General features: G+C 45.9%; 1 protein-coding gene across 1 annotated transcript in view; it reads right to left on the bottom strand.

Moving 5' to 3' along the window:
• The window catches only part of TXNRD2 (thioredoxin reductase 2), a 45,918-nt gene extending 25,957 nt beyond the window's left edge, over nt 1–19,961 (bottom strand). The window contains exons 1-4 of the mRNA XM_068113457.2: nt 19,603–19,961; nt 7,263–7,328; nt 6,834–6,890; nt 3,792–3,936 (exon numbers count right to left, since the gene is read on the bottom strand). Coding sequence (XP_067969558.2) covers nt 3,792–3,936; nt 6,834–6,890; nt 7,263–7,328; nt 19,603–19,654 — 320 coding nt within the window. The 5' untranslated portion in view covers nt 19,655–19,961. The remainder of the gene's footprint in view (nt 1–3,791; nt 3,937–6,833; nt 6,891–7,262; nt 7,329–19,602) is intronic.
• Nucleotides 19,962–20,332: the final 371 nt, after the last annotated feature.

Here is a 20,332-nt window from a genome sequence, read left to right as displayed (position 1 = left end):
GTGAAAACCACATTTCAAATCTGGCCTCCAAAGCCAGTCGCCGACTGGGCATCCTCCGTCGTGCGAAGTCCTTCCTTGGCACATCTGAGCTCCTCACGACATACAAGGTTTTCATCCGCAGCTCAATGGAATACTCCTCTCCCTTTGGGCTGGTGCTCCTGCCTCACACCCAGCTCGTCTTCACGCTGTTGAAACCAAAGCGTTCAGGATCATTGGAATCTCCCGCGATGAAGCTACCTCCGAGGGCCTTTCACTTACTCACCGCAGGCAGGTTGGTGGTCTTTCTGTCTTCTACTGACTCCTCTCCGGCCTTGCTCATCCAGCTCTCTCTGGGCTCTGTCCCCCAAATATTCCTACAGGTCACACAAGATCTGCCTGCAACCCTCTTATGGTTAAACTGCCAAAATCAAGACTCACTGCTTACCTTCACTCCTTCATTCCTCTTTTCTCCCACCTCTGGAACAAACTCCCTCACTCTCTTCAATCCCACTCCTCCCTCCAGGTCTTTAAAACAGCTGTTCACCACCATCTCTTATCTTCCCCCATCCAAAACCTTGATCTTTTCTACCCCCACTAATTTCACCCCAAATCCACTTTTTTGAAATACCAACTTCTTTCCTGGAAGTCCTTGGTGTCCTTGTGTTTATACTTCTCCCACCCCCCCCCCCCCCCCCCCCTTACCCACGCCGCCTCCCCCCCAAGCCCTCTCCCTCCCACACATTCCCGATGTCCCTGCTCTCAAATGTTGTGTCTATGTGCTTCCCCTTCTCTCCCCATCTTGTCTACCACTCCCCTTTTTATATACTTTGTTTGTTTGTCTGTTTGATTTGTTTGTGTGATAAATGGTAGCTCTTTCACGAGCCTCGATTCTGTATACAAAAAAAGAAAAGAAAAAAGAAAGCCAAACATGATCAGACATCAGAGAGTTGGACAAATGAAGAGTTTTGAGGTTTGGTGAAATGTAATTTGGAGTTCAACACTGTATAGCGTATATGGAAGTGATTATAAATTCCCAAGTGTTATTTACTTTATTTTATCCCATTACGGATCAAAAATGAAGAACTGATTGTGCTTCATACATTTTCTAAATGTTCCCTATCAGGAAGATTTGTAATTTTTCAAGCCTTCATGCCGTCTCGAACATTGTTTGTCTGTCCATATGGATGGACGTATGTCCTTAAACGTACACCAATCAGAGCTGAGGATCTGGTCACGTGACATAGGTGATGTGATGTCATTACGGCGGTAAGACGACTAACTCCACACACCGCCATTTTGATTCCTATGCCGTTCAGGCCCTCTCAGGCCGGACATATCGTTGAACCTGTGATGTTTCACAATCTGAATGCTCTACCTTTATGTTTTTCATTCAGTGTGAAACACAAACAAACACGTGAAACACATGAAGTAAAACACGTTAAGATAAGGATCTTTTATAACACTCAATTGTTATCGTGGCTGTAGTTGTTGTTGTTTGTGGGTTGCTTCTGTGTAGTTTTATATATTTTTCTATTGCTTCGCAAAATATCACAACTGTATATATAATTTTGTATGCTCGTTCCGTGTCCTTCTAAAGGGTTTCTGCTGTCATAGAATAATAAATGTTTCCGTTCAAACTGCTGTGTGAATAAACCAAACATTAGCGCTTCTTCCTCTTCTTCATACTTTCAAAGAGGCTTTAAGAACTGGCAAATTCGTGATTAAACAAACTATTTTTTACAGCGTAGATGTTTGGTCCCTGTGCTTACAGCGTTTGTCTATCCGTATGTATGTACGCCCCTCACATATTTATCTTACATATTGGGTGAGTTTTATAGCCAACAATTACGCTTCTGAAGGGAAGGATGTAATGCCATTTGGCTTTGCCGGTTATGTTTCTTTCAACACCATTTAGGGAACGTTTATATATTACATCGTATACCAGTTGGGGCAAATTATCACACTTGATGATTGGGGGAAACTGAAATTATGACAAAGGGTGATGATATATGACGTGGGAGGAGGATCGGGGGGGGGGGGGGTGCATGCCCCCCAGATCATATATAATTAAAACTTAATTAAGGGCTCTTCAAACATTGAAGCATTTCTTATGACTGCCTCCAACTACCCTAAGCCTGATGTTGGCTTATCGGTTAGGGGGGAGGGCTTGGGATCCTAAGGTCCTGAGTTGGAATCCCGGTCAGCTGTTGAATTAACACCAGGTGGGGTTGACTCTGCCTGTCATCCTTCCGAGGTCGGCAAAATAAGTACCAACTCACTGGGTCCTCTCTCAGGGAGGTTTGTGGCAGGATTTGCACTCCGGCCGCCGTAAAACACCTCATTCCGTAACACACACAGTGAGTGGTGTGTGTCGCGATGGTGCTGAGGTCACTTTCATAGTGTTGACTAACTGACCAACATATAGAATAAACCAGCGTCTCAATGCAATCTCTTCACTTCCATGGTGACAGACAGCTTCGAGACTTAGAGTACTTCAAAATAATTTAATACTTACATTATTTGTTAACTGGTATCTCCACCCAGGTCATACTATCCTCTTCAACTAAAGTATCAAACAAGCCCAGCTACGCTGTTAGACTTTCAGTCTTGTTACCTCCGCTACCAAAGGTGGATGGAGGTTATGTTTTCACCCCTGTCTGTCTGTCTGTCCGTTTGTGAACAAAATATCTCAAAAAGTTGTGGACGGATTCGGACGAAATTTGGCATAGAGGCAGTGTATGTGACACGGACAAAATGATTAGATTTTGGTGAAGATCCTCTCTCTCACCATTTCAGGAAATCATTAAACTTCGTATGTTTAATGAACAATGTCTTACAATTTTGATTACAGAGTCCAAGTTTACTTACATATCCTTTTATCCCTTTTAACCCAGTCATAGTTAGATTTTTCTCAAAGTGTTCGTCCTGCTGGATGACAACATGGCGATCCCACAGGCAGCTCTTCCATGTCGTTTTTCTATCTCCACCCACCTCAACCCTGTCCAATAAAATCCCATACCAAACGTACCATCCTTTCATCAGTCCTTAATGGGTATACCTGCTGGTTAGCAATATTTTCAACTTTAAAAAAATAATACATGGTAAATATACATGAGGAGATACCAGTGTCCTTTTACATTAATTATAAGGACATTAGAAGGCAATAGAAAAAATAAACAAAGTGTATGGGATTTTAACTTCGGATCAAAAACAAACAACAACAACAGGCATTTTAAGGCCATTTTCCCTGCTAGAGCGGGGGTTAGCCTTGCGGGCCCCATGACAATCTTCTCCATCTTGCCCTATTTTCTGCATCTCCCCTTGTTAACCCCCTTGCCCGCATTTCTTCTTCCACCATCTTTGGCCAAGTCTTTCTCGGTCTTCCCCGTCCTCTACTTCCTTCGACATTCATTTCCATCACTCTCCTCAACCAGTCACTTTCATCCTTCCTCAACACATGACCAAACCATCTCAACCTGTTCCTCTTCACAGCATCAATCACAGGCTCTATTCCCATCATCTTTCGCAATTCATCATTTGTCTTCCTCTCTCTCAACGATACTCCACACATCCACCAAATTTTTTCGAATTTCAACACACGAATTTTTTCGCAACAACATAAGCCAAGTGCTCAGATGGGGACATTAAATGGGTCAAGGTTTAGACTATAGTATTTTTCCACAGACAATAAAAACAATCAATCACATGTTTATGAGCATCAGATCAATGTAAGCAGTCTCAAAAAGAAGCCACAGATATAAATGCAAATCTAATTTAAGTCTGCTGTGACTTAAACGACCACAACTACGAACCAGTCAACCGTAGCCTCAGCTGGAAGGTCCCAACCGTAGGAGCGTGCGTCCCGTACTCCAGCGCCCAACAACGCAGCGTGATGCATCAGCTTCTTGGGCACACAGCCCACATTGACACATGTACCCCCAAGCCCCCAAACGCTGCCTGTATGAATATTGGGGTCAAGTAGGTACAATGCTTTGTTATAGTTTCATTGCAGACAAACACATTGTATACACACACACCATACCAGAGTGCAAGCAGGTGAGATTTTTCAACAATGAAAGCTTTTCAAAACGACCTAATTAGGCAAAATAGAGGGGGATATCAAGGAAAAGAAGTACACTGAAGATACAGGAGGAGGCCATTTGGCTCATCATGCCTGTGTTTTATCCACAATCCATTACTGTAATTTTTTCTCAGTTGCGTCAACTTTACACAAACTTTATTTTTACCACCAACTTAATATCTACATCCCTCAACATGTACACTGGGAGATGCTGTGTAATCGAACATCAACAACTTAAATGTAGACAGAACAACCAGCTTCACATCTCCATCTGAAAGCAAAGAGATGCAGCACCCCATGCCAACACTGCATCTTAAATATACAGGTGAACGAGATTTTACATCTATATCAACCCCAGAATAGACAGTGGCGTGTTTGTACAAAAGAGCTATTCTGCCACCCAATATCAGGTGGAATAACAACAACAACACAACACAACATGCATTTTAAGGCCATTTTCCCTGCTAGAGCGGGGGTTAGCCTTGCGGTCCCCATGACAATCTTCTCCATTTTGCCCTATTTTCTGCATCTCTCCTTGTTAACCCCCTTGCCCGCATGTCTTCTTCCACCATCTTTAGCCAAGTCTTTCTCGGTCTTCCCCGTCCTCTACTTCCTTCTACATTCATTTCCATCACTCTTCTCAGCCAGTCACTTTCATCCTTCCTCAACACATGACCAAACCATCTCAACCTGTTCCTCTTCACAGCATCAATCACAGGCTCTATTCCCATCATCTTTCGCAATTCATCATTTGTCTTCCTCTCTCTCAACGATACTCCGCACATCCACCGAACCATTCGCATTTCCACCCTTTCCAGCCTTCGTTGCTGCTCTACATTCATGGCCCATGTCTCGCTCCCATAAATCATAACACTTCTCACACATGCAGCGTACACCTTTCCCTTCAGCTTCAACGACACTCCCCTCCTCATCAGCACGCCACTCAGTTCCCGAAACTTCTTCCATGCACATCTCACTCTAGCAACCGTTGCCGTGTCTGATCCACCTTCTCCATTCAGCATGTCTCCGAGGTAGCAAAATCTTTTCACACCTTCCAGCTTCACGCCGTCTCCAAGATCCAACTCAACATTTCCTCCATCTGCAGCTCCCTCGGTGCACACCTTACATTTGAATGTAGCTGCCACACTGGTTAGTGACCCTCTCATACCACTACATTTTTGATGAACCCACTCAGTGCACATTGTACATTGAATGGAGTTCACTCCGACACCTTTCCTGCACACAGCACATGGCCACTTCCCAGTTCTTTCCACCTCACCACATGCTTTACCACTTGCCATCACCTTCCTCTTTCCTATATTCACCTTCAGACCTTTTGTCTCCATACATTCCTTCCACTTGTTCATCTTTTCCTTCTGTCCATCCATACTTTCCGCAATCAACACCAGATCATCTGCATACAACTCCCACGGTAAACCCTCCTTTACGTTCTGAGCCAGCACCTCCATCACAGCTACAAATAGTAGTGGACTTAGTACCGACCCCTGATGCACTCCCACCTTCACCTCAAACTCACCACTGTTCCCGTCCTTCGTCCTTACAGCTATGCGCACTCTTTTGTACATTGCCATCACTACTCTGATCAACCATTCCTCCACTTCTAACTTCCTCAATGCCCAGTCAATACTTCGCGTGGAACCCTATCGAATGCTTTCTCCAGATCAACAAACCCAAGAAACAACTTCTTCCTCTTCTCCATGTACTTCTCCTGCAACTGCCTCACAATAAAGAGCGCGTCTGTTGTTCCTCTTCCTGGCATAAATCCAAACTACATTTCGTCGATCTTCACCTTCTTCCTTATCCTTTTCTCCAACACCCTTTCTAATACCTTCATTCCATGCTCCAATAACTTTATCGCTCGGTACGAGCCACACTCCAGAAGGTCACCTTTCCCCTTGTATAGAGGGACGAGGGTACTCAGTTCCCAATCCACTGGAATGCGGCCTTCTTTCACCACCAGATTACAGATCTCTGTCATTCTCTTCACACCCCAACTTCCTGCTGCCTTCAACATATCTCCCACAACTCCCGTCGGCCCTCCCGCTGTTCTACTCTTCATTGCTTTTATCGGTTCCTCAACTTCCTTCTCAGTTATCTTCTCTGCCGGTCCTAAAACTGGGTTACTCTCAATGTTGCCATCCCATTCATTCTCTGTATTCAACAGCATTTCCATATATCTTTTCCATCTTCCTTTAATTCCATCTGGGTCCACAACGATTTGTCTCACTTCATCCTTCAAGCAACTCACCCCCATCACATCACACCTCTCTTTCGCTATCTGCTTTGCAATCCTGAATACTGCTTTCTGACCCTCTTCCGAATCCAAGCGTTCTCCGAACATTTTCCTACATGCCTCCTGCGCCTTTGCTACCTCTTTCTTTGCAGCCTTCTTGGCTGCCTTATAACTTTCATGCTCTGCTGTTTCTGCTCCCGTACCCTACGCCTTCTGCCACTCCTTGAACTTCTTCCTCTTCTCGTCAATCCTCTTTCCAACTTCATCATCCCACCACCATGTTTCCGAGTGCCTCGGTGGTCATTTTGTCCATCCACATACCTCACCAACGGCTCCCAACAGACTATCTTTCATTGACATCCAACCACTTTCAAGCTCAACCACATCATCCTCTACCCTACTCAGGTGGAATAACCTCATGCGTATTTATTATAAAGTAAATAAAGCTCAAAGTGTACATTGTTATAACGTCAAATACAATCTCTGTCATACCATAGCAGGTAATAAAGAACTACACACCTTGGGGTGAGGGTTTCACATAGTCCATCACCGCAACCCTTTTGCCATACTGAGCAGCTGAAAGAACACAACTTGTTATCCTCAGGTCGATGAATCAATTACAATTCATCACTTTCACGAGTAGGTTAACAAAGCCACCCAACAAGCAAAAGTAAACCATTGAGGAATACTAGATTTTGTCAAAATTAATGTTGGTCTGCATTGGCAGACAGGTCGAATGGGTTTTATCAACTGAAGGATGACAAAGGTGCGTGATCTCGCTGCCAGGGGGACCGAGGAGTGTGGTGTATCCGCTGAGGAAAGCAAAGGCGCTTTTCATTCTGACAGCGGTTAGCACGCCTTTATCAACCTTCAGTTGCCAAAACCTTTGTCCAAGATAAACTATAGTTTTCACGAATGGAGCAACAGCATCACTGTGATGCAACAAACCTTCTTTGGCGCATGCCAACCCACCAGAACCACCACCAATAACCAGCAAGTCGTACTCGTACTTTTCTGCAAAGACAACACAGACAAGTCTGGATCAGTTTTGTAATCATTTTGTAATAGTACAATAAACAAACTTGCTCTCTTGATATTTGCTGATGCGTCTCCCAGAAGTCTGCACAATATCACATCATGCCTGCGCTATATAAGCTCTATATAAATCCAATCCCTTGGTTTATCTGCTTGGTTTCACAGGGTGCTAGGATTGGGGATTGGAGATTGTGGGATGAGGACACATTCACTCACTGATGAAACCCTCCTTCACAGACATCACATATAAACAATTACCCATCAGTACATAATCTACCCATACGAGGCTGCAGGGAGTGCAGGCAGTGGTGAGGGAGCCGTGAGTGCAGTCAGCTGTGAGGGTACAGTGAGCACAGGCATCAGTGAGAGTGCGGTGAGAGCAGGCATCGGTGAGGGTGCAGTAAGCACAGGCATTGGTGAGGGTGCAGTGAGAGCAGGCATTGGTGAGGATGCAGTGAACGCAGGCATCGGTGAGGTTGCAGTAAGCGCAGGCATCGGTGAGGATGCAGTGAGCACAGGCAGCTGTGAGGGTACAGTAAGAGCAGGCATCGGTGAGGATGCAGTGAGCACAGGCATTGGTGAGGGTGCAGTGAGAGCAGGCATTGGTGAGGATGCAGTGAGCGCAGGCATCGGTGAGGTTGCAGTAAGAGCAGGCATCGGTGATGATGCAGTGAGCACAGGCATTGGTGAGGGTGCAGTGAGAGCAGGCATTGGTGAGGGTGCAGTGAGCGCAGGCATCGGTGAGGTTGCAGTAAGCGCAAGCATTGGTGAGGATGCAGTGAGCACAGGCAGCTGTGAGGGTGCAGTGAGAGAAGGTATCGGTGAGGGTGCAGTGAGAGCAGGCATTGGTGAGGATGCAGTGAGCACAGGCATTGGTGAGGGTGAAGTGAGAGAAGGCATCGGTGAGGGTGCAGTAAGCACAGGTAGCAGTGAGGATGCAGTGAACGCATGCATCAGTGAGGGTGCAGCAAGTGGGAACTGGGCATTCTGGCCACTCTGCAGAAGCTGTGTGAATCTCCCTTGGCCTGCCCCTCTGGTGTGCCGTGGTACCCTTGCTTTCGGACTACCACAGCATCATAGTCCCGCACCGAGCTGTGTACAAGTTCTTTCTAAATCCTTCTCCAATCTTTCCTGTGAATGTCCTGCTGTGTGTGTGTGTCCTGTATTCTCCCGAATGAGTGAGACACTATTGGATTAGGTAATTGAACTGATCAATTACTGTAGGCTTGAGGGGCGGTGGGGGGGGGGGGGGGGGGGGGGGGGTTGGGGAGGGATTATTTTTATTCATTGGTTTCTGTCAGTTCTGTATTGCCTGTGTGCTCTTTGTTTCTCCCGCCCCATTTTCTATTGTATTGAATACTCTGTTAACAAGAACCTCTTTTGTGGCCATTAGACGGGAACAGGACCTCCATAGGCACCTTAGAAATTGGAATAAACCGGTTAGACAGGGGAATTGGAAATCGGCGCGACAAGGCGCCATTATTTAACTAGAACAATGTGACTGTGTCACCAATATGCCTCCGCATAGTCCCACAATGGGTAGATGCCATCACATTTTTTTTTTTTCCTTCTTTTTTTTTGTATACTGAATCGAGGCTCGTGAAAGAGGACAAATCATTTACTTCACTTCGAGTTCATTTACTTCACAAACAAATCAACCAGACAAACAAAATATATAAAAAGAGGGAGCGGAAAACAAGATGGGGAGAGAAGGGGAAGCACACAAACACAACATTTGAGAGCAGGGAGATGTGTGGAAGGGAGAGGGCTTGGGGGGAGGAGGCGTGGGAAGGGGGGGGGGGGAGGGAGAAGTATAAAACACAAGGACACCAAGGACTTCCAGGACAGAAGTTGGTATTTCAAAAAAGTGGAATTGGGGTGAAATTAGCGGGGGTAGAAAAGATCAAGGTTTTGGATGGGGGAAGATAAGAGATGGTGGTGAACAGCTGTTTTAAAGACCTGGAGGGTGGAGTGGGATTGAAGAGAGTGAGGGAGTTTGTTCCAGAGGCGGGAGAAAAGAGGAATGAAGGAGTGAAGGTGAGCAGAGAGTCTTGATTTTGGCAGTTTGACCATAAGAGGGTTGCAGGTAGATCTTGTGCGACCGGTAGAAATATTTGCGGGACAGAGCCCAGAGAGAGCTGGGGGGGGGCAAGGCCAGAGAGGAGTCTGTAGAAGACGGAAAGACCACCAACCTGCCTGCGGTGAGTGAGTGAGAGGCCCTTGGAGTTAGCTTCATCGCGAGAGATTCCAATGATTCTGAATGCTTTGGTTTCAACAGCGTGAAGACGAGCTAGGTGTGAGGCAGGAGCACTAGCCCAGAGGGGAGAGCAGTATTCCATTGAGCTGCGGATGAAAGCCTTGTATGTGGTGAGGAGCTCAGGTGTGCCAAGGAAGGACTTCGCACGACGGAGGATGCCCAGTCGGCGACTGGCTTTGGAGGCCAGATTTGAAATGTGGTTTTCCCAGGAAAGATCATGGCAAATAGTGAGACCCAAAAGCTTGAGTGACAGAACTTCTTGGAGAGGATTATTCAGAAAGTGGATGGGAGGGTTGTCCAGTCGGTCTTTTCGGAGAGACATCGTAAGAGTGTGAGATTTGTCAGGATTGAAAGACATGTTCCACTTGTTTGCCCAGTCTGTGATTTTGTCCAGCATGTCACTCTGCATATGTATGGGTAGGGGATCACGTTTGTGAAGTTTTGTGTTGATCGGATAAGGTTCATTTTCTATCCAAGATGGATGCCAAACCACGTGACCTATGACATCATCATTTTCAAACTATATGCAACAGTAATGTTAGATTATATTTGTAAAATTTCGCATCGATAGGTGAGTGGTTTCAGAGATTATAATTATTTAATATTTTCCTTCACTCTAATATGGCTGCCAAACCATGTGACCTATGATGTCATAAATTTAATATTTCAATACGAATGGATCATAGATCATGTGCATGCAATTTCTGATTTTTAGGATAAGGAATTCGATTAAAACATTTTTGGCTGGTATACCACTTTACCTTTGATGTTATCATTATTATGCTTTTGTTCCCCATTGGGAGTACTTGACAATGTGCCAAGTTTCAAATTTTTCCATTCAGCGGTTTGTGAGAAATTTATTATTATTATTTGCTATTAATCCAATATGGCTGCCATACCAGGTGACCTATGATGTCACAATTATCACAAAAACATTCTGCATGGGTGTCACTCCTACCCTGAAAGTTTCATCTCAATCGGACATATGGTTGCTGAGAAAACCGAGGTTTCGGACGGACGGACGGACATGCCGAAAAAATAATAATGCCTCCGGCGACTTTGTCGGCGGAAGCATAAAAAACAAAAACTGTCCTTTGGCTCGCCCGGGCAATAGATTAGTCACGTTTGGGCTATTGCCGGTGCGTACGCAAATTAAGAGCGGACATAGGACCTCTCGTACCCTTCCCAGCTGGCGGACGGAATCCCCAGTCTTTGGAGACCCATCGACGGTAACAATACAACATTCTTTCACAATCCACTTTTTTTAGCCGCGTCGCAGACGCTGCTCATAGAGTGCCCTCTGCTGTTGTTGTTGTTGTTCTTCTTGTTCTTCTTGTTCTTGCAGAGAAGACAAAACCTCAAAGCTCCACCCATTCTGGGAACCATAGCTCCACCCATTCTGGGAGAGCCTTCATATAAACAAATATCCACCATTTTATTAACTCGCATAGCTTTGAGGCCTGTTTTGTAGGCCCGTGGTGTCTTCCTCTCTCACACAGTTTTATTTCAAATCAAATTCGATATATCATTTCATTTTTCACAGTCGCTAACATAGTTTTAGACTCGGTTGAAAAAAAACGGGAAGAAAATCCGATGAAAGTTGCCCTTTATAGAACGAAATGAATTCTCAAAGGCCTGTAACTTCAAGTCCATTGAGATTTTTTTTTTTTTAATCGCGGCATGGTCAGTCATACACCGCCCGAAATAACAGACGGGAAAATGCCGAGATATATTAAAAATTCGTCCATTTGATGACAATCGTCACGATGAAATATTTAATTTATACGTCGTCACAATAATGTGGAGAGAGGAGCATAGCTTCGTTCACGTGTTGCCACACACGGGAAATTGCCGAGATATATATATTTTAAATCGCGGCATGGTCAGTCATACACCGCCTGAAATAACAGACGGGAAAATGCCGAGATATATTAAAAATTCGTCGCCACACACGGGAAATTGCCGAGATATATTTTCACTTTGCACAAAAATAACATCAAGTAATCGAATCAATAGGAATGTCCTGTGCCTATAACATCGACGTTATAGGCACAGCTGCATCTAGGCATTGTGTAACATCGACGCGGCTTTTGTTTTAATTAAAACTTTTTGTACTTGTTTGTATATAAGATCGAGGCTCGTGTAAGAGCTAACATTAATGACAAAAAAACATAAACAGACACAAAAAATATACACTAAAGGCAGCAGGAGACAAGATGGGGAGAGAGAGGGAAGCACACAAGTACAACAGTAGAGAACAGGGACATCGGGAGATCTGTGGGAGGGAGAGTGCTTGGAGGGGAGGAGGCGTGGGAAGGGGGGGAGAGGTATAAAACAAATTGACATTGCTAGGACTTCCAGGAAATAAGTCGGTATTTCAAAAAAGTGGATCTGGCGTGAATTAGTGGGGGTAGAAAAGATCAAGGTTTTGGATGGGGGAAGATAATAGATGGTGGTGAACAGCTGTTTTAAAGACCTGGAGGGATGAGTGGGATTGAAGGGAGTGTGGGAGTTTGTTCCAGAGGCGGGAGAAAAGGGGAATAAATGAGTGGAGGTGAGCAGTGGTTGTGGATATCGGAAGTATCACGAGGAGGGGGTTGCCGGTGAACCGCGTGTGTCCTAGAGATACATGGGGGGGGGGGGGGGGGAGAGAGCACGGAGAAGGCAGAGGGTGTAAGACCAGAAATGAGGCAGAAGCAGACAGAGAGACCACCGACCTATCAGCGATGGCAATGTGATAGGTCCATTGACTCAGCTTGATCGCGAGACATTCCAGTGATCTTGAAAGCCTTGATTTCCATGGTGTCAAGCTGAGCAAGATGTGAGGCAGGGGAGCCAGCCCAGAGGGGAGACCACCATTCCATCAGGCTGCTGATAAAAGCCTTGTAAATGGATCGGAGCTCACGTGTGCCAAGGAAGGACTTTGCACGACGGAGGATGCCCAGTCCATCGTTACTGACCCAATCTCAACCAAGCTTGACAAGACTAACGGTCACATGATGGAGTTTGTAGCGACTTAATTTCCCCTTCTCCCCAAGGGGGTTTTCTGCCTTGGCTAAAATCTGTGCTAAGGTGTATAGATAGCTTATCGTAGCATTTTTCCAATTCAACTTCTACTAACAAAATTAATAACAACTCTTATGATAATAGCTAAACATTAATGTTATTACAAAACAATATTGTCGTGTGGCTACCCTGCAGTGAAAACCGCAGGGTGACACGGATGACCAAACGAGCTTTACTCCCAGGCGTTCAATCCAAAATGACGGTATTAGTTACAAGCGAGGGAAAGGAGGATGATGAACTGATAATATGGACCAACTTCTATCTACCCATCCCAACTCTCTCTTCCTCATATGTGGTGATTTCAACTGTCACCATGCCAGTTGGCTGGGGGTGGGTACCTCTCTCACCAGCCATGGCTCTTCAGCAAAGGACTTCTGTGACTCACTGGGACTGACACAATCTGTCAATTTCCCAACCCGGATCTCAGTTAACGGAGCATCTTCTCTTCTGGACTTGGTTATGACTAACTTCCCTGAAAATGTCTGCTGCTCTTCTTCTGCTCCAATCGGCTCTTCTGATCATGTGCTTGTTAAAGTGGACATCTCTCTGACCATTCTCAGAGAGCCTCCTCAGCGTCGACGAGTCTGGCATTTCACTCAGGCCAACTGGCACGGTCTTCAAGCAGCCATCAATCATCTGGACTGGTCTCCCATTTCTACTGCCTCTGACATCAACTCATCCTGGGAATTCTTCCAAAGTAAATTGCTCTCTCTCATGCACAGATTTATCCCATCTCGTCTTCAGTTGTCATACCCTTCCTCCCGTCCATGGTACACGGAATCTTGTGGTGAGGCTATTGCCCAGAAACAACTTGCTTTTGTCTCCTGGAAAGCAAATCCAACGGAAGGAAATCTCATTTCCTTTCACAAAGCCCGAAACAAGTGTGTGTCCACCCTCAGGAGAGCCAGGAAACAATATCTCTCCTTTCTCAGGACCGAACTCTCTTATCTGTCTCCCTCTTCCAAATCCTGGTGGCGTCTGGTCAAATCTGTTTCTGGTGTTTGTTCCCCCTCCATCCCCTCCCTCACCTCAAATGGCCACACGGCTGACTCCGCACATGAAAACGCTGAATGCCTCAACTCTGTGTTTGCCTCTAAATCTTGTGTCCCAAACCCATCCCTCTCTGTACCCACCGTACCCAGTCGTACCCAGCTGCTCCTGGACTCTGTGTCCTTTCCTCCTGACAAGGTGGAAAAGTTTCTGTCAACCCTCGACTCTGATTCTGCAACTGGACCTGACGGCATCAGCCCACGGGTCCTAAAATCATGTTCTTCCGCTCTTTCACTCCCTCTCTCTGTTCTCTTCACCCTCTCTTTTGCTCAAGGTCATCTTCCATCTGCTTGGAAATCTGCCAACATCACCGCTTTGCACAAAAAAGGTGCAAAAACAGATCCCAGCAACTACAGACCAATCAGCCTTCTCCCAATTATCAGCAAAGTCATGGAATCCATCATTGCTTCAGATATGAAATCTTTCCTCTTCTCCAATGGCTTGATCTCTGATCATCAATTTGGTTTCAGACCTGGACACTCCACTCTGGACATGCTGCTTCTGCTTTCTCAACAATGGATGGAGGTCCTCAAAGCCAAACAGGAAATTAGAGCAGTCTCCCTTGACATATCACATGCCTTCGATACGGTCTGGCACCCCGCTCTGCTCACCAAACTCTCCTCTTTTGGTATCCATGGAAATCTCCACGCATGGCTGGCGGACTTCCTCTCTAGTCGTAGTCAACATGTGGCCCTGAATGGGTTTCTCTCATCTCCTCTTCCTGTTCAGGCTGGAGTTCCCCAAGGCAGTGTTCTGGGCCCTATGCTTTTTCTGGTCTTCATCAATGATCTCTCTGACTCTTGAAAATCCTCTCTATCTCTTTGCTGACGACTCTACTCTCTGTCGCTCCATTCTTCATCCCTCAGATCGGCAGTCTGCAGCCTCCTCACTCTCTGCAGACCTTGACAAAATCACAGACTGGGCAAACAAGTGGAACATGTCTTTCAATCCTGACAAATCTCACTCTCTTACGATGTCTCTACGAAAAGACCGACTGGACAACCCTCCGATCCACTTTCTGAATAATCCTCTCCAAGAAGTTCTGTCACTCAAGCTTTTGGGTCTCACTATCTGCCATGATCTTTCCTGGGAAAACCACATTTCAAATCTGGCCTCCAAAGCCAGTCGCCGACTGGGCATCCTCCGTCGTGCGAAGTCCTTCCTTGGCACACCTGAGCTCCTCACCACATACAAGGCTTTCATCCGCAGCTCAATGGAATACTGCTCTCCCCTCTGGGCTGGTGCTCCTGCCTCACACCTAGCTCGCCTTCACGCTGTTGAAACCAAAGCATTCAGAATCATTGGAATCTCCCGCGATGAAGCTAACTCCAAGGGCCTCTCACTCACTCACTGCAGGCAGGTTGGTGGTCTTTCCGTCTTCTACCGACTCCTCTCTGGCCTTGCCCCCCCCAGCTCTCTCTGGGCTCTGTCCCGCAAATATTCCTACAGGTCGCACAAGATCTGCCTGCAACCCTCTTATGGTTAAACTGCCAAAATCAAGACTCTCTGCTCACCTTCACTCCTTCATTCCTCTTTTCTCCCGCCTCTGGAACAAACTCCCTCACTCTCTTCAATCCCACTCCACCCTCCAAGTCTTTAAAACAGCTGTTCACCACCATCTCTTATCTTCCCCCATCCAAAACCTTGATCTTTTCTACCCCCGCTAATTTCACCCCAATTCCACTTTTTTGAAATACCAACTTCTGTCCAGGAAGTCCTTGGTGTCCTTGTGTTTTATACTTCTCCCTCCCCCCCCCCCTTCCCATGCCTCCTCCCCCCGGGCCCTCTCCCTTCCACACATCTCCCTGCTCTCGGATGTTGTGTTTGTGTGCTTCCCCTTCTCGCCCCATCTTGTCTTCCGCTCCCTCTTTTTGGGTATTTTGTTTGTCTGGTTGATTTGTTTGTGAAGTAAATGTTAGCTCTTTCACGAGCCTCGATTCAGTATTCAAAAAACTTACCTGGTCGGCTTCCACCTAACTTCTCCGCACCTGGATAAATTAACTCAAACGACATGGAATTAAACTGTACAAAAATACCGGTTTCATTGAAGAAAATGCCGGTAACAAAATAAAACAAGGCCAAATAAAAACTGTAATTCCTAAACGGGACGTCCAAAGGGAAATATAACTGTGAAAATAAATGTGTTAATTTGTGGCACTTAGTCCTAAGTTGCTCTTGGACCCCGTCAGGAATCGTCAAAGATCGTCGGAGGCCTCTACGTACTTACGCGCGCAGATAGCCCTTCCAGCCGTGCTTATCCTCACGATCTTGTTCACCAACACTAATACCACCGCCAGATGATGCGAGGAAGTCCAGAGCCTCGACTGTTCGTTGTCAAAAGCCAGGACTCGAGAATGAAAGAAGAAGAGCGATGTCGGGACATGACCGTTCACCACCAGATCCAGAACCTGAGAGAGAAAATGCCCGCCGTTCTAATTGTTTTGTACTCCAGGCTCTGACGTCATCCCACGATGTCTCCGTGTCCGCGCCTATCAGCGAGTCCCATCTTACCAGTCCTTGCGCCAATCAAATCTCGGACCCATCACTGGCTCTTCGGGGCTTGGCCTCACGGACCTTTTGTGCCTGTGTGCTTACTAGGTCAATGTTATCCGCAGTAGTGCTCAATGTTCTGTTTCCGGTTGGTTTTTATTTAGTGTCATAAATGGGAGATTTCTTCCTATGTGTGTGTGCTGCAGGTGTCATAAGGAACAGAGGAAAAAAATTAATAACAGAGGCTATTACACATATATGTCGCCCCGCCGTTACGGCGTTGGTGTTCAATTCTTGTGAACCCGCTTGTGGCTATACAGTCCGAGAGCCGATTTGCATTGGCGTCCACAAGTTGTACAAAGTTGTACAAATCCATTTAGAGTCGGCAGGCACCGGTTGCCGCTCGCGTTCCTTACGTTTTCTGCGGGCTTCTTTGGCAGCATCTATATGACCCTTTTCCGCGGAGTCGCATCGTGTATGGATCAAGCTACCCCATTTCAGTCGATCACTGGACAGAGCTTGTAAATTGTCGAGCGGGATGTCACATTCTTTCAAATGTGCACGCAGTGTATCCTTGAAACGCAGTTTGGGCCGGCCCACTGATCTCTCTCCTTCGTGCAGTTCTCCCATAAAAATAAAACGTGGGATCCTGTCTGCGTCCATCCTCATCACATGGCCGACCCAACGGAGCTGGGCCTTTTGCAGGGTGCATGTGATGGATTGCATTTCAGCTCGCTCGAGTATTTCCGTATCCGGCACGAGATCGGACCAATGGATGCCTAGAATTTGTCGAAGGCATCGGGAGTGAAAGCCATTCAGTCTGCGAAGGTGGCGTGTATAGCAATTCCAAGATTCGGCTCCGTACAGGAGAGAGGGGATGACAACTGCTTTGTACACGGCCAATTTTGTGTTCACTTTGAGCCCACGTTCTTTCCAGACTCTGCTGTGGAGTCGGGCAAACGAAACACTCGCTTTGCGGATTCTTTGGTCGATTTCCTTGTCCATGGTTGCGGTATTCGATAAGCACATGCCCAGGTACGTGAATTATTTTGCGACTGACAATACGTGATCCCCGATCGTAATTGCTGGTTCAACGTACGGGCTTCCCGGTGCTGGTTGATACAAAACCACGGTCTTTTGCAAACTGATAACCAGACCAAACGCCTCCATGGCCTCAGCAAAACGGTAAATGTTAGGGTTACAGATTACAGATCACACACAAAAAGATTACAGAGGCAATTACATACAGAGGATTAATTTACCCATAATCTCTAGCTAATTAACAAACCCCACCCCTCTCATGGGGATGAAGATACACTTACACGACATCCAGTGTAAACAAATTTCCTACTTATGATACATGGGGTTTCTTCTTCTTCATTGCGACATTCAAAGCACACTACCTATGCAATCCTACCTGGACTAAGGTATTGCCTACCCCCCATAAACGTAACAATATTAATACGCACAAGAGGGAGAATTGCTTTGCAATGCATGTCCCCTACGGGTGTGATATTTTCTCAGCCCCAAAAGGGCATAACTCTGTAAAAAAAAAAAATTGACGAAACGCCCTGAAACTCGAACTTGTTCTGTAACTTATCATATTTAAGTCACATACCAAGCAAGTTTCAGTTGAATATGTTAAAGGGTAAGGGCGGAAAGTCTGGAAAACCACAAGTGCGACGGATGGACGGACGGCAGCAAACCTATGGCTATAGCCCCATCCCGTGAAACGGTAGGGGACTAGTAATATCCCCTCTTCCCAAAGGTTTTTTTTTTCCTCCTTGGACAAACACCGAGCATTAACGTGTATAATGGCTAATCCTGGCGTTTCTTGGGGCACCCTTACCGGAAGTAAACAAGATAGATAGTCTCACAACGGCCTAGCCAGGCTTGGATCTGCTGAGTGAAGGGTCTGCTGTCCCCCTGTCATGTGACCAGATCCTCCACTCTGATTGGTGGACGTTTGTGAGGGACATAGACACATACCCCAGACAGACAGACAAATGCTGTTCCAGATGCCATTGCCCTACGCCTACGGCAAACGCCTTAAAAATATCAAAATTAGGACCGTGGGTCCTGAAGCTTAACTGGATCAGGAGCAAGTCAATCAAACACTCCACAAACCCCTCAGAACCACAAACCCCCCGCCACCCGTAAACTCCCTTAATGAGCGCAGATTTTGATGCGGTCAATACACCCTCATTAGGCATCAGATATGAAGCTGGTGGCACAGCTTCATCAAAATCTTGTGCTTAGTTTCAGAGAAGAGAGCAAATACCTATTTTTAGTGGGTCAAATCCCCCCCCCCCCTCCCATAGACCCCCTTAAAGAGCGCAGATTTTGATGAGGTTAATACACCTTCGTTAGACATCAGATTTGGAGCTTGTGGCCAAGTTTAATCAAAATTGTGTGCGTAGTTTCAGAGAAGAGAGCAAATACCTATTTTTAGTGGGTCAAATTCACCCCCCCCCCCCAACCCCCACATAGACCCCCTTAATGAGGGCAGATTTTGATGAGGTCAATACACCTTCGTTAGACATCAGATATGAAGCTTGTGGCTAAGTGTCATCAAAATTGTGTGCGTAGTTTCAGAGAAGAGAGCAAATACCTATTTTTAGAGGGTGAAACTCCCCCCTCCCCTCCTCCCTCCCCCCCCCCGTAGCCCCCTTTAATGAGCGCAGATTTTGATGCTGTCAATACACCTTCGTTAGGCATCAGATATGAAGTTTATGGCCAAGTTTCATCAAAACCGTGTGTTTGGTTCAAGCGATAACGACTGAAGTGTTTACACTCACTCACTGATCCACGGACAGGACACTGCTCGATCGCATAAGCTCACCGGTCTAAAGACCAGTTGAGCTAAAAAACCACAAACACATTGATTACCTTTTTAAACAGTCACTACTGCTGTTTAACACTAAACTGAAAAGGAGCATTGTATGCCTATATCACATCCCCCACAAACAAAATCTACGACAATCTATATACCCCACAATGGATAGTAACATATGACCCTGTCGCTCCACTGGGATCAGAGAAGGCGTGTGTTCAATTACCAATGAGGTTGTTATCGCTCGCCAAGCCACCCGTTCCTTATCGCCCGTTTCGTTGGTGTGCTTGTTTGAGTGCTTAAGCTACTTGGCGAGCACCTCTAGCTTAATAATAAAATAAATACGTGGAAAATAAATGGTAAAGACTAAAAATCCCATAAAAGAGTAATATGTGGTATATAAACAATAATATCTCATACATATGTCTTTTAACTATTTATTACATTTATTGGGGAGGGGGTGGAAATAGGGGCGCCTGCAATCTGCATGTTAAAAACACCGAAATCTCATAATATTCCGAACGTCGATGTCGATCTCGGGTTCACGAAGCGACCACCTGAAAAACGATGGTACCACCGACTTCGAAAAGGCCGCACCAACCGCGCCATGACCAGGAGCCCAGCTCCCTGCCTCCTTCGCAGTGCTGCCACGGCCGCTGTAACTTCCAAGTTCCAAATTGATTTGTCGTTCGTCGGGTTAAATTCCGTTGGAGCTACAATAATCTATATTTTACGCGAGATTTAGGACGAACTACTACCCAAATTCAAAAATGGATGACCATACTGTACTTTTATACGAGTATCAATATACTGTGTGATATCTACAAGGACGTTTATGTTCCGCGATATCTACAATGATGTCTGTGTTGCGCGAAATATACAAAGATGTCGATGTTGCGCGAGATCTACAAGGATCTCTATGTTGCACGGACTTGCAAGGATCTCCATGTTCCGCGCGAGATCTACAAGGATCTCCATGTTGCGCGAGACCTACAAGGATCTATTTGTTTCACGGCCGACAAATATCTCCATGTGGCGCGCGAAATCTACAAGGATCTATTTGTTACACGGCCGACAAATATCACCATTTTGCGCGCGAGATCTACAAGGATTTTTATGTTGTGTGAGATCTACAAGAATCTCCATGTTTCGCGAGATCTACAAGAATCTTTATGTTGCACGGACCAACAGGATTTCTATGTTACGCGTGAGATCTACAAGGATCTATATATTGCGTGAGTGCTACAAGGGTCTATATACAGTACACATTATACATTTATATACAAC

This window comes from Myxine glutinosa, chromosome 4 (assembly GCF_964187855.1).
Source record: "Myxine glutinosa chromosome 4, kmMyxGlut1.1, whole genome shotgun sequence".
Classification (NCBI taxonomy): Eukaryota; Metazoa; Chordata; class Myxini; order Myxiniformes; family Myxinidae; genus Myxine; species Myxine glutinosa.
The sequence above is the reverse complement of the archived record's forward strand: the minus strand, read 5'-3'. Positions and strand labels throughout refer to the sequence as shown.